The sequence below is a fragment of the Choloepus didactylus genome, chromosome 2 (genome assembly GCF_015220235.1).
Source record: "Choloepus didactylus isolate mChoDid1 chromosome 2, mChoDid1.pri, whole genome shotgun sequence".
Classification (NCBI taxonomy): domain Eukaryota; kingdom Metazoa; phylum Chordata; class Mammalia; order Pilosa; family Megalonychidae; genus Choloepus; species Choloepus didactylus.
The window spans coordinates 64,106,001-64,120,731 of NC_051308.1; the positions used below are offsets into that span (position 1 = coordinate 64,106,001).

At 34.0% G+C, this 14,731-nt stretch overlaps 1 protein-coding gene across 3 annotated transcripts in view; it reads right to left on the reverse strand.

The window, feature by feature from the left end:
• Positions 1-4,550: 4,550 nt before the first annotated feature.
• Positions 4,551-14,731, reverse strand: part of LOC119526187 (complement factor H-related protein 4-like) — a 70,491-nt gene continuing 60,310 nt past the window's right edge. For 2 of the 3 annotated variants that reach the window (XM_037825113.1, XM_037825112.1), the window contains 3 exons: positions 11,401-11,583; positions 6,391-6,573; positions 4,551-5,933 (listed from right to left, as the gene is read on the reverse strand). In XM_037825113.1, coding sequence (XP_037681041.1) covers positions 5,737-5,933; positions 6,391-6,573; positions 11,401-11,583 — 563 coding nt within the window. In that variant the 3' untranslated portion in view covers positions 4,551-5,736. Of the gene's footprint in view, positions 5,934-6,390; positions 6,574-9,782; positions 10,274-11,400; positions 11,584-14,731 lie in introns of those variants that run through there. The other variant, XR_005215140.1, reaches the window with a different exon arrangement.

Here is a 14,731-nt window from a genome sequence, read left to right on the forward strand (position 1 = left end):
GGAGCTCTGGATGTTAGAACAGTGTATAGCATCCAAGGAAGAGTGCAGGGAAGAGAGAGACTACTAAACTACTTAAAACATTGTGAGCAGCAGTCTCTGCACTGTGGCTGACACTGCCAATCCCCCAATCTCCTATCAGGCCACCTCAGGATCCAGTCCCTGGCTGGCTGCTGCTGACATTAGGGACATAAAAATCCTCTTCCCAAAGAGTAGGGGGAAGGGAGTAGAGCTGAGCATTGATCACAGCATTTGATTTGCAAATTCAGATTGCTAGGAACTGGTTCTGATCTAGTGTTTCCACCCACCTTAGACAAAGAGAGCAGCCATTGTTTCATCTCTGCTCTTGACAGTAGCAGAGATGGGAATTTAAGGAAACAGTGCCTCCTCAAGTTTGCAAGGAAGAGTTTGCTGATGGGCAGGACAGGAAAGCACAGCTTTAGGGAGATGTCAAAGAGGCATTTGGCATCCATCCTAATCCCCTCCCCAGGGCAATCTGGAAGCAGTCTATACCCCCTTTGTGGGCCCTTGGCCCTCTTTTGGCTGGGTCATACTAACAAGTGAAAGTCCTCTCTGGGGTGACGGTCCTCTGAGAATATGCCATGCAGGCTGAAAGGAAAAGACAGGAGAGAGAGACCCGGAGGAGAGTGTAGAAGTGATGATTATCAGTAATGGCAACTAAAAGGGCAAAAAAAGACACAGAAAAAAAAACGATATATAAAATCCAAAGGATAATATGGCTGAAGGAAGGACTACATTTACAGTAATAACATTGAGTGTTAATGGAAAACTCTCCAAGCAAAAGATACAGCTTAGCAGAATAGATTTTTAAAGTATAATCAAACTATATGCTGTTAACAAGAATTACCTCAGACTCAAAGACATAAAAAGGTTTAAAGTGAAAAGTTGGAAAAAGATATTCCATGCAAACAATAACCAAAAAAGATCTGGGGTAGCTGTACTAACAGTGGACAAAATAGACTTTAAAAGCAAAACTCTTATAAGAGACGAAGAAGGATACTAAATATTAATAAAAAGGGTAATCCACTAATAAGAAATACCAATCATAAATATTTATGTACCTAACAATGGTGTCCCAAAGTAAATGAGGCAAACACTGGAAAATCTGATGGGAGAAATAGACACCTCTACAATAATAGTTTCAGTCTTCAATGCACCACTTCCTTCATTAGACAGAACATCTAGACAGCAGATCAATAAAGAGACAGAGAATTTGAGTTATGTGATATATAAACTAGATCTAACAGACATATACAGAATATTGCACCCCGAACAGCAGAACATACTGTCCTCCCAAGAGTTCATGGATCATTTTCCAGGTTAGATCACATGTTGAGTTAGAAAACAAGTCTCAATAAATTTAGAAAGAGTGAAATTATACAAAGCACTTTCTCTGGCCATAATGAATGAATGTGGAAATCAGTAACAGGCAGAAAATTGGAAAATTCACAAATATATGAAAGTTAAACAACACAGTCTTAAACAACGAGTCAAAGAAGAAATTGCAAGAGAAATTAATAAATAGCCTGAGATGAATGAAAATGAGAGCAAAACATCACAAATTATGGGATGCAGTGAAGGGAGTGCTGAGAGAGAAATGTATAGCCCCACTTGTCTACACTAAAAAGGAAGAAAGAGCTAAAATCAAAGACCTAACCACACACCAGGAGGAGCTAGAAAAAGAATAGCAAACTAATCTCAAAGCAAGCAGAAGGAAAAAAATAACAAAGATTAGAGCGGAAAAAAAATGAAATTGAAAATCAGAAACCAATAAAAGGAATTAACAGCACCAAAAGTTGGCTCTCTGAAATCAGTAAAATTGGCAAACCCTTAGCAAGTCTCACAAAGAAATAGAGAAGATGCAAACAAAAACAAGGGGGGGGGGCATTATTATTGACCTTACAGAAATAAGCAGGATCATAACAGGATACTGTAAGCAACTGAATGCCAAAAAATTAGACAACTTAGATAAAACGGACAAATTCTGAGAATCACATGAGAACCTAAACTGAGTTTAGAAGAAATAGAAGACCTCAACAGATCAATTACAAGTAAAGAGATTGAATTAGTCATCAAAAACCTCCCCAAAAAGAAGCACAGGACTAGATGACCTCACAAGCCTATTGTGTCAGTCATTCCAAGAATAATTAATACAAATCATATTGAAATTCTTCCAAAAAACTGAAAAGAAGGAAGCACTACCTATCTCATTCTATGAATATAACAACACTCTGATACCAAAGCCAGAAAAAGACTACAAGAAAAAAATATGACAGAACAATTTCTATAATGAATATAGATGCAAACATCCTCAACAAGATATTTGGAAATTGAATCCAAAAGTATATTAAAAGAATTAAACACCATGAGTAAGTGGGTTTTATCTCAGTTATGCAAGGGTGGTTCAACACAAGGAAATAAATTAATGTCATAAACCACACTAACAAATTGAAAGGGAAAAACCACAGATTATCTCAATTGTTGCAGAAAAGACATTTGACAAAATCCAGCATCCTTTCTTGATAGAAATACTTTGAAAGGTAGAAATAGAAGGAAACATCCTCAACATAAGAGCATATGTGAGAAATCCACAGCTGACATCGTACTGAGTGGTGAAAGAATGAAAGCATTACTTGTAAGATCTGGGGCAAGAAAGGGATGCCTACTGTCCCCACTATTATTGAACACTGTGCTAGAAGTTCTAGCTTGAGCAGATAGGCAAGTAAAAGAAGTAAAAGGCATCTAAATTGGAAAGGAAGAAGTAAAACATTTACTAGTTGCAGATGATGGGATACTAATTACAGAAAGCCCCAAAAACCTACAACAAAGCTACTGGAGCTAATGAACAAGTTCAGCAAAGTGGAAGGATGCAAGACCAACATGCAAAAATCAATTGTTTCCATACACTAGTAATGAGTCACCTAAGAAGGAAATCTGGAAAAAAAATTTATCTATAATAGCAAATAAAAGAGTCAAATATCTAGGAATAAATTTAATCAAGGATATAAAGGACTTGTATACAGAAATCTGGAAAACATTGCTAAAAGACATCAAAGAAGACCTAAATAGATGGAAGGACATTCCGTGTTCATGTATTGAAGGTTAAATATAGTTAAGATGCCAATTCTACCCAAAATGATTTACAGATTCAATGCAATCCCAATGAAACTTCAAACATCCTACTTTGCAGAAATGGAAAAGCCAATTAGCAAACTTATTTGGAAGGGTAAAAGGTCCCAAATAGCCAAAACATCTTGAAAATGAATGGCAAAGTTTGAGGATTCATACTTCTTGAATTTAGAGCTTGTTGCAAAGCTATAGTGGACAAAACAGCATGGTGGAATAAAGATAGACATATTGATCAATAGAATTAAATTGAGAGTTCAAAATTCACCCACATATCTATGGCCAATTGATATTTGATAAGGCTGCCAAGTCTACTCAACTGGGAAAGTATAGTCTATTCAACAAATGGTGCTGAGAGTACTGAATATCTATAGGTAAAATAATGAAAGAGGACCTATCTCACACCTTATATGAAAATTAACACTAAACAGATCAAAGAGCTAAATATAACTGCAAGTGCTATAAAATACCTAGGAGAAAATATAAGGAAGCATCTTCAAGATATTGTGTTAGGCAATGGTTTCTTAGACTTTTTAACCAAAGCACAAGCAATGACAGAAAAAAAAAAAATGATAAATGGGACCTCCTCAAAATTAAAAACTTTTGAGTCTTAAAGGACCTTGTCAGGAGACTATTGTGTAGATTACATAGTGGTTAGTAAGCTACTGTGTCTAAAAATAACAATAGTAAGTGGTTGATGGGAAACTGTACACACATTTTATGCCAAAGGACCACCTCAAAATCATTTCTTGGTTGCAAAGGAATTGTAAATGTTCACAGATGGAATCTGGCTGTTCTGAAGCATCTATGTGTCTCTTTTGTGACTTAAAATGGGGTACAAGGTCTTACCTACAAAGTGTTCTTGCATTAAAATATTATTCTTGTTGTAGTTCTGAGTCTCTGGGTGTGGGCAAGAGTGTGAAGGGGAGATGAACTCCCTACTTGCTTCTTCCTAGTCAGATGATCAGCTGTTTCATGGGTTAGTTCCTCAGCCTAAATCCATTAGTGCTGTAGTTAGTACAGATTCCTTTTAAATTCAAACAATACCACTCACGTTCATCTTTAAAGTTTGAAGCTTTGTAGAAATTAAAATGTTTCTATCCATGAGTGATTTAACACATTAACATTGTTTAAAGTGTATGGACACAAAAGTTACATTCAGAATCTTGTTGAATAATTTCCAAGACCCTTTTTCACTGAGAAAATCATGAATATGTTATAGGTCTCAAGATCATTACCAAAAATCTCTTCACACTTCTCCACATGCATTCTTTAGCTTTCCAGTAAGCTTTATTTTTAAATAACATAATCTTGGTCTTCAAGGGTAAAGGCAGAAAAATTGGAGTATTCACATCACTATGAAGACCTTAAATATCAACTCTTACCCCCATTAACTCCAACTCAGATAGAGTCATTGCAAAATTTATTTCATTTTATGTTAATATTTACTCACTAAATATTAATTCTGAGCTCAAACAATTACATATGTTTGTGTATGATTATACCTGGTATTGAACATCTACCACTTGTTTGACAAGGTTACAGTGGTTAACCACCTATTCTGATCCTAATTTCTCTCTACAATTTGTTTGGATCATGGAGTATGCTAGACATCTTGTAGAGGATCACACATTTCATCATATTTGATATATTTATATCAAATTTATATTTATTAAGTAAGCTAATATTAGGAACAGACAAGCAATTACAGATATCATGTTAACTGGATAAGCTATCAACAGTTGGCCTTCTATGTTTATGAAGTGATATGATTTTGAAGATGGTGACCCTATCTTTTACATTCTTTCTGAAATAGTCTCAGAAAGCCTCTGAAGTTATGGAGAAATCTTTTGAGAGAATTAGGAGAGTGATGGACACAAACAAACTTTGAAGTGTGTGCACTTAATTTCTTGCAAGAGATATTTCATGAATAGGACACATAGCATTATTGTTTGCCAAGTTTTAATGTGGTACTGTAGTGTTAGCATTTTACATGTAACATTAAAACTGTAAGCAAGCTGTGAATTTGAGTTTTACTTTCACAGAGGAGCAGTATGTAAAATATGCACCCGGGCAAGAATAGACTTTCATCTCTCCCCAGACTTGGAGGCACCATGCCTCAGATATCTCAGAGGACATAAATCCTAAAAGAAGTAGAAAGTAAGTGAGATAAAGAACTAATGAAGTTCTTCAGACTGCTGCTACTTGTTATTCAAGATGATTGTCTTCTGTATCTCTAATGTGTGTAAAAGCCAAGCAAAAAATTACTATGGAGAGGGAGATTTGGGAAGTTTACCTTTTCCTCCCGCCAGTGTGAATAAACTCTCTTTTCCTTCACAGCTGGTTCAGGGTGTATATGCATTAGGCTGTGCCTAGTGATGATCCAAGATTTGGGAAGGCATCATCTTCAGTACACTTAGGAAGTGAGACACTGGACTCTCTGATTACATAATTCACTTAATATTTAACAAAATTCTGATATGAATAAAAATGAGTCAACACAGAAATTAAAATAGAGTTGAATTGGATTAATATTCCAAAATTCAGAATAAATGCATGTATTTTCATTACATGAATGCAGTAAGCCAAATTTTATGCACAACTGGGATATATCACTGTTCCTTCCTGACATTTTGTTTCAAAAGAAGATGTTGGTGTCTTTGGGTTATATCCATTTTTACACCTGAATTCAATACTATCACCTGTTTTGACATACAGTTTTTTGTCATTTGTCCATTTTAACTCTATGTTATATTCATTCATGATATCTTCTGATATTACACATGCCTCTGTAAGAAGAAAAAAATGAACATAAAACAATAAATAACACAAATTTTCTTTTTCATAGATTTCTAGCTTTGCAATGGAATCCTACATACTGTCTCAGGAATTCTTTCTCAAAACCTTTGCCAAGCCATCTCCATGAAAAAATATAACATAGATTTTTTAAAATGTGGAAATACAAATGATGTGAAAATAAGGTATTATGCTTAATGGGTGATAATTAAATGCTATTACCAAAGATTCATAATGTGAATTAGTATATTAGGAGTCTTATATTTAAAAAACCTTCCTTTACTACTATGTTTGAATAATAATTTCCAAATCTTTGTTGCCACACATAATATTTGGTAGTCAAGCACTCAGAAAATTCTTTGTTATTCCATGAAAATTCAATCATAAATGGTCAAAGTTTATTCTTATTACTCTCATTTTCCAGGATCCCTGGAAAAGTGAAGCACTGACCTGAGCATCTTGGTGGCTCTGACCACTCTCTGTTTCTACATGTCACACGTGCGTCACCCTGAAGCACATAGTAGGCCTGGCATTGATACTCCACTGCTGATCCTAGAGCATACACTGCTTGTGGGAATGAGGTTAAATCTCCATTGTCAATAGCTGGAGGGGGCCCACATTTTTCTTTAGAATCTAAAAAATATTATTTATTGAGACAGAATCACCTTACAGGATAAATTGAGGCAAATTCTTATCAAATATATTGAGAATTACACCATTTCTCAGCACTTCCATTCACCTCACAATGAGCAAAAAGTATGTATAAATGTGTTTGCTTTGTAATATTCCAATGTTAAAAATGTTTTTTCCCATGAATAAATGTTTGACTGTAGGATAGCTAAAATAAACTGGAAGGCCTTTTGTTTTCATTTGGATCTCTAGACATCTTTCTCGATTTTCACTTTTATTAAAAAAGAAACATCAAGTCCTTGGAAAATTTCAAAGAATACAATTTGTATAAAATAAAAAAGGGGTTTTTGGTGTCCTCTTCTGGACAAAATGTGGTAGAAACATTTCTGCCTATTTCTCCTGCTAAGTACAATTAAAAATCCTGGATATATAATGTAGAATGAAACTATGAAGACTCAGAAAGAGTTAGAGAAATAGTTGTGACTAGGAATTTAGAGATCAAGGAATAACAAAGTAGTGCATTACTTGGGTTTATTTTTGCCTTTACATATATATATCTATATATATGTCATGGACTAGGTATTGGAGAAGACTGCAACCCAGAAATGATATCAGGTTCAGGCAAAAAATTCCCCCAAAGAGCCTGCAATCTCAACCCTAAGACCTGGGAAAGGAGCAATCCAGAAATACGGAAATCTTTTCTGCAATACCAGATCTATTCTAAAAAAAGACCATAGAGTAACTGAAAATCTCCCAACTTCCACTCAATAGAGACCAAGTGAAGAGCCTGGATTTTCAACACCCTGAGAAAACAAGGCACTCAGTCCTTTCTCCTGTGGGGTAGATGGAGGCCATGTGGTAAGCCTGGACTTGCCTTGTGTATGCTAGTAATGGAGGCTACTGAAATATAAGACTTAAGTAAAATCTAAGGTCTCAAGCCATAAGACCCAAATTTTCAGGATACAGTTGAAAAATCACTCTACCTACCATTGAAAAATCACTCTACCTACCAAGAATGAGGAAAATATTTAAAGAGAAAAGGCATTCGATAGATGCCAACACCAAGATGCTTGAGAGTTTGGAATTATTTAAAAATGATTTTTAAAAATCCATTGGGAATGATAGATTTGACAATGTAATCCCAGAATATTTAAAAAAAAAAATGTTGGATGAGCATAGTAGTAGATTTGATATGGCAGAAGGACTCCATGAATTTCACATTTAGAGCAATGCAAATTACTCAGCAGGAAAATACACTGAAAAACAGATATGAACAGAACTTCAGGGATCATGGAAGAACAACAGATCTCTCTATCCCAAAATAAATGGTGCTGGGAAACTGGACATCCACATCCAAAAGAATGAAAGAGAACCCTTATTTCACACAATACACAAAAATTAACTCAAAGTACATCAAAGACCTAAATATATGAACCAGTACCAAAAAACTCCTAGAAGAATATGTAGAGAAACACCCTCAAGATCTCGGGATAGACCATAGTTTTTTAGATGTTACACCCAAAGCACAAATAGATAAATAGGTTCTCCTCAAAATTGAATATTTTTGTGCTTCAAAGGACTTTGTCAAAGGAGTGAAAAGGCAGCCAACTCAAAGGAAGAAAATACTTGGAGACAACATATCTGACAATAGCTTGATATCCAGAATATATTAAGAAATCCTACAACTCAACAATAAAAAGATAAGCAACCCAATTTAAAAATAGGAAAAAAGATTTGGATAGACATTTTTCCAAAGAAAATAGAAAAGACTAAAAAGCACATGAAATGATGCCAAACACCGCTAGCTATTATGGAAATGCAAATCAAAACCATAATGAGATACCATTTCACACCGACAAGAATGGCCATTATAAAAAAAAAATTCCAGTGTTGGAGAGAATGTGGAGAAATAGGAATGCTCATGCTGGTAGGAATACACAATGGTGCAGCCTTTCTGGAAGACAGTCTGGTGGTTCCTCAGGGAGGTAACTATAGAACTGCCATATGATCTGTCAATCCCACTGCTAGGTGTAGACCCAGAAGAACTGAAAGCAGGGATACGAACAGACATTTGCACACCAATGTTCATAGTGGCATGATTCACAATTGCCAAAAGATGGGAACAACCCAAGTGTCCATCAACAGATGAATGGATAAACAAAATGCAGTTTATACATACGATGAAATATTACATATTACTCAGCAGTAAGAAGGAACGAAGTCCTGAAGCACACAACAAAATGGATGAATTTTGAGACTGTTATGTTGAGTGAAATAAATCAGACACAAAAGGACAAATACTGCATGATCTCAAATATTGTATGAACTAATTATTATATGTAAATTCATAGACATAAAATCTAGAGTATAGGTTACCAGGATATAGAATGAGGCCAGAAATGGGAAGTCGTTGCTTTATATATGCAGAATTTTTAACTAGATCAAACTTGAACTTTTGGAAATGGATAGAAGTGATGGTAGCATATTTTGGGGAGTAAAATTAACAGTGCTGAATTGTGGGTGAATGTGGTGAAAGGGGGAATTTAGAGTCTTGTATGTCACCAGAAGGAAAGCTGAAGGTTAAAATATGAGAATGTATAACACAGTGAATCTTGTGGTGGACAATGACTGTGACTAACTGTAAAAATATTAAAAAGTTCTTTCATGAACTAGAACAAATGTACAACACTGTTATAAGGAGTTAATAATAGAGGGAAAAGATGTACCTTTTGTAAACCATGGACTATAGTTAACAGTAATATCTTAATATTCTTTCATCAACATTAACAAATGTATTTCACCAATACTAGGTGGCAATGATGGGGGAGATAAGGGGTAAGGGATAGTTGGGGTTTTCTTTTTCCTTTCTTTTTCTGGAGTAATTAAAATATTCCAACATTTATCATGGTGATGAATTGACAACAATGTGACGTTACTGTGAGCCAATGATTGTATAATTCAGGTGCATTGTATGGTGTGTGAATATATCTCAATAAAATTGCATTTAAGAGAAAAACAAAGCTGAAGTCTGAAAATTTCCTGAATTGGGCCCAAGGCACCAATCTACATAGCCAAGAAACTGAGATAACTCCAAACAGGAGAACTAAATCCAAGTAACAACTTTCCCAAAATAACCTACCTAATCTTGCCTTTACCTCCTACCCAGCCTCAGCTCATAAAATCCTCACAAAGTTTAAATTGACTCTACTCACCCTGGTATTTCCCCAATGTATGTTACTTTCAGAACCCTGCAGACAACATTCCCTCTCTGTGGAACACACCACATCCACTCAGATTTACAAAGATGGAAGCCCTCTTTCTAACCTGGGAAAATCAACAGCTATTTGTTAATAACCAATTGTCCACAGAACTCTCCAATGTCTGAAAAAGAAGATCTGGCAATAATCAGAGAAATTAATAAAGGCTAAGGTGTAAAGCAGAAACTCAAGAGAAAAATAGCTGGGGAAAAGTAAGAAATGGTAATTTTGGTAATGGGTGAACAGTCTCAATTAATTTGAAAGTTTATATTTAGAATGATTTGAAAAGGATTTATATTTCAATCACAAATCTGTAATATATGTGACCACAAGAAACATTACTTTGACATGGTTCTTCAAAAACAATCCCATCCAAGTTCACATTAAATCAGAAGACACTTTGACTTTAAACATTGTTCCTTAAAACACATCTAGATAATTCAAATCTGAAAAAAAGCACATTTTTTTTTAATTCTGAAAATGAATACCTGAAAAAAAGAATACCTAGATATGTGGGTGTATTGAACCAAACACCATCACCACATAATATGGACCCTGTGGTGCTTCTGTCTCTTGATTCATATCCATCATTGCATTCATAGTCTAGTTTGTCATTGAGCTAAGCCAGGTGCCATTACTTTTGGGTCTGGCATTCTAAAATACTGGCTTATCACAAGATTCTGGGTCACAATAAAATTAAGGTTTTCATTTCTAATGTTTTTGAATGGACAATGGAGTAAATACTTCTCAGGAACAAAAAGCTTTGCCGGTTAGTATGTGCTAATCAATTAAGTACCATTTAAAAATCTTCTAAGAATAAGATTGTTGTTCTGAATAGCTACTAAAAATAAAAATTTATTTCTATAGACATCATTATTTTCATCAATTAAACCCTCTGAAAAATTTATGTTTATAACATTTTTGTGAATTCTATTCACTTTTGTGAGTGTATCACATGCTGATACCAAAGCATGCCATTAATGGTGTGTATTGCATGTTTCAGGGCACCAGATTGACATTTTGTGAATTTAGAGGTAATATAACAGATAGCAGTTATGATACATCTACAAGAAAAAATGGGTTGAGTGAAAAGATCAATATATTTATGAACATATTCTTTTCCATAATAAGAAGCTGTGTAGTAGATAACTGATCATAATTTAATATAAAATGAGTTGACATGCAGACAACTTGCATTATTTTTTCTTTATCCAGATCCCATAGAAAGCACAGTAATCAAAAGAAAAAGAAAAAAAATTACAGAGTGGGAATGGATAACTGATACTTCAATAGTCTCACTGAGTGGCTTTGAGATAATAAAGTTATCAATGAAAAAAACTTAGCAAGTTCTTAGAAAATCTTCATAAACATCTAGGTAGTAGAGGCAGAAAAATATTTCTAAATATGTATATATAAATACACATTAATATACACATACAATTTCTCAAAATGTTTTATTTATCTTTTCAAATGGAACAACATAAGCCACCACTCCCCCAAAAAGAATTAAGTGGAAGAAAACTTTTATACACTGTCATAAGAAGAATGAATAATAAGACAATACATTACTTACCAATGCATGTGGGTTGAGCTGACCATCCACTTTGTAAACATGTAATTGATCCTGAGGTTGTACCTTCTGGTGTTACATATCCTTCTTGACACTTATATTGCATTTGTTTATTTAAGGGATTTGTATATTCAGGTTCAGAAATAAACCCATTCTCAATATTTATATCTGATTTTGAACATGTTTCTAAAAGGGAGAAAGCACAAGCATATATTCAGTAAACATGTTTATAAAAAGACAAATGTTATGATGCAATAATTAAATAGTAAGTAGATTAACACAATTCTTCTCAAACACTCCAGAAACTCAAAGACATGGGAACACTTCCTAATTTATATAGTGAGGCCAACATCACTCTAATACCAAAGCCAGATAAAAATATCACAAGTAAAGAAAATTACAGACCAATATTCCTTATGAATATAGAAGCAACAATCCTTAACAAAATAGTATCAAACTGAATCCAACAGCACATTAAAATGATTCTACACCATGATCAAGTGGGATTCATCCCAGGAATGCAAGGATGGCTCAACATAAGAAAATAAATCAACATAACACAGCACACTAACAGAATGAGGGGGAAAAAAGCACAGAGGAACATCTCAATTGACACAGAAAAGGCATTGAACTAAATCCATCAAAAACACTCAGAAAACTAGGAATATTTGTGAACTTCTTCAACATGACAAAGGATGTGTAAGAAAAACCCATAGATAAAATAATACTCAAAGATAAAAGATAGAAAACTTTCTACTTAAGAGAAAGAAAAAGGCAAGGAGTCCTGCTTTCACCACTGCTATTCAATGTTATAATGGAAGATCAAGCCAGAGTAATTAGGAAAGAAAGAGAAATGAAAAATACTAAATTAGCAGATGACAAAATTCCATGTATAGAAAACCTCAAATAATCTACAAGAAGGCTGCTGGAGCTTATATATGAACATGGCAAAGTGGCTAGGTACAAGATCAACTTGCAAAAATCAGTGGCATGTCTATATGCATGCAATGACCAACCCAAAAATGAAACCAAGAAAAGAACCCCTTTTACAATAGCAACTGAAAGAATAAAATATCTAGGAATAAATTTAACTAAGGATGTAAAGGGTTTGTATATGGAAAGCTATAAAACATTGCTGAAAGAAATTAAGAAGGCCTAAATAGTGAGAGGGAATTATTCTGTGTTCATGAATTATTAAAAATAAATATTTTTAAGATGTCAATTCTACCCAAAGCAGTTTACATAATCAGTGCAATTCCAACCATAATCACACCATCTGCTTTCCAGAAGTGGGACAGTCAATTATCAAATTAATGTGCAAGTGTAAGGAGGTCCAAATAGCCAAAACTATCTTGAAAATTAAAAAACAAAGCTGGAAGGCTCACATTTCCCATTTTACAACTGATACAAAGCTACAGTATTTTTCAAAAAACAAAGCTGAAAACAGCCTGGTACTTTGACAAGGACAGACTCATAGACAAATAGAATCAAATTGAGAGTTCAGAGATAAAGGCATATCTCAGAGATATTGTGGGTTCAGTTCCAGATCACTGCAATAAAGCAAATATTGCAATAAAGCAAGTCACACAAATTTTTTGGTTTCTCAGTGCATATACAAGTTATATTACACTATACTGTAGTCTACTGAAGGTAAAATAGCATTATGTCTAGAAAACAATGTGCATACTTTAATTAATGAATCCTTTAATGTTAAGAATGCTAACCATTACCTGAGCTTTCTATATTAATTTGGCACCAATAGACTTGCTTGACACAGGCTTGCCACAAACCTTCAGTTTGCAAAAAGTGAAATATCTATGAAGTGCAATAAAGTGATTTGCAATAAAATTAAGTATGCCTGTAAACCTTCATACCTATGGTCAATTGATTTTTGACTAGAGTGCCAAGCCCACTAAATGAAGAAAGAATAGTCTCTTCAATAAATCATGCTGAAAACAAACTGAACATCTACATGCAAAAGAATGAAGTTCGACCCTGACCTCACATCATATACAAAAATTAATTCAAAATGGATCAAGTGCCTAAACATAAAAGCTAAAACCAGAGAACTTTTAGAAGGTGACATAGGAGTAAATCTTTATGACCTTTTTACAGCAGTGGATTCTTTGATATGATACCAAAACATGAATAAGAAAAGAAAAAAGCAATGAATTCAACTTCATCAAAATTAACAGCTTTCATGCATCAAAATGCAATATCAAGAAAGTGAAAATGAAACCTATAGAATGGGAGAAAATAGTTGTAAATCATATATCTGAAAAATCTGAAAAGGGTTTAATATCCAGAATAAAATAAGGAACTCATACAATTCAAGAACCAAAATCCAAAAAAAAAAAAAAAAAAAAAATTAATGGATGAAGGACTTGAACAAACAGTTTTTCAAAGAGAATATAAAAATGACCAATGAGCACATTCAAATATATTCAATATCATTAGCCATTATGGAAATGAGCACATTCAAAGGTATTCAACATCATTAGCCACAAAGAGATACTGCTTTACACCCAAAAGGGTGGTTATTATTTTTAAAAAATGAACAAACAAATAATAGCAAGTTTTGTAATGGATGCATGGAAATTGGGATCTTCATGCATTGTTGGTGGAAACACAAAATGGTGGAGACATTGAGAAAGGAGTAGAAGAAAAACTCAAAAGGTTAAACATGGAATTAGCATATGACCTGGCAATTTTCTTCCTAGTTTTATACCCAATGGAATTGAACACAGGGTCTCAAACAGATACCTGTACTCCAATGTCCATAGAAGCATTATTAACAGTACCCCAAAGGTGGAAACAGTGCAAGGGTCTTTTGGCAAATGGATGCTTAAGGAAAATGTGTTAAATATAAATAGTGGAATACTTTTGGCCATAAGAAGTAATGAAGTTCTGAGACATATTGCAATATGAACCTTGAAAGTATTATGCTGAGTGAAATAAGGAAGACATATAAGGTCAAATTCTGTATAATTTCACTTATATGAAATATCTACAATTATCAAATCCAAGGCACAGAAAATATCCTAGAGGTTATCAGGGGGAGGAGGAAAGTGAAACTATTTCCTAGTGAGAATATAGAGTATTTTTCACTTTTGGAAAATTTTTAACAAAATTAAATTAAAAAAAAGGAGGAAAAGGAGATCAAAGAATTGATGATGAAAGTACAAAATGAATAAAAAGATGACAGATAGACATTACAATACAAATAATCACATTAAACATAAAATGTCTAACCACAACAACTAAAAGGCAGACATTTTCAGACTGAATGAAAAAGAAATGCACTTTAAATATAAAGACAAAAATATTAAATGTG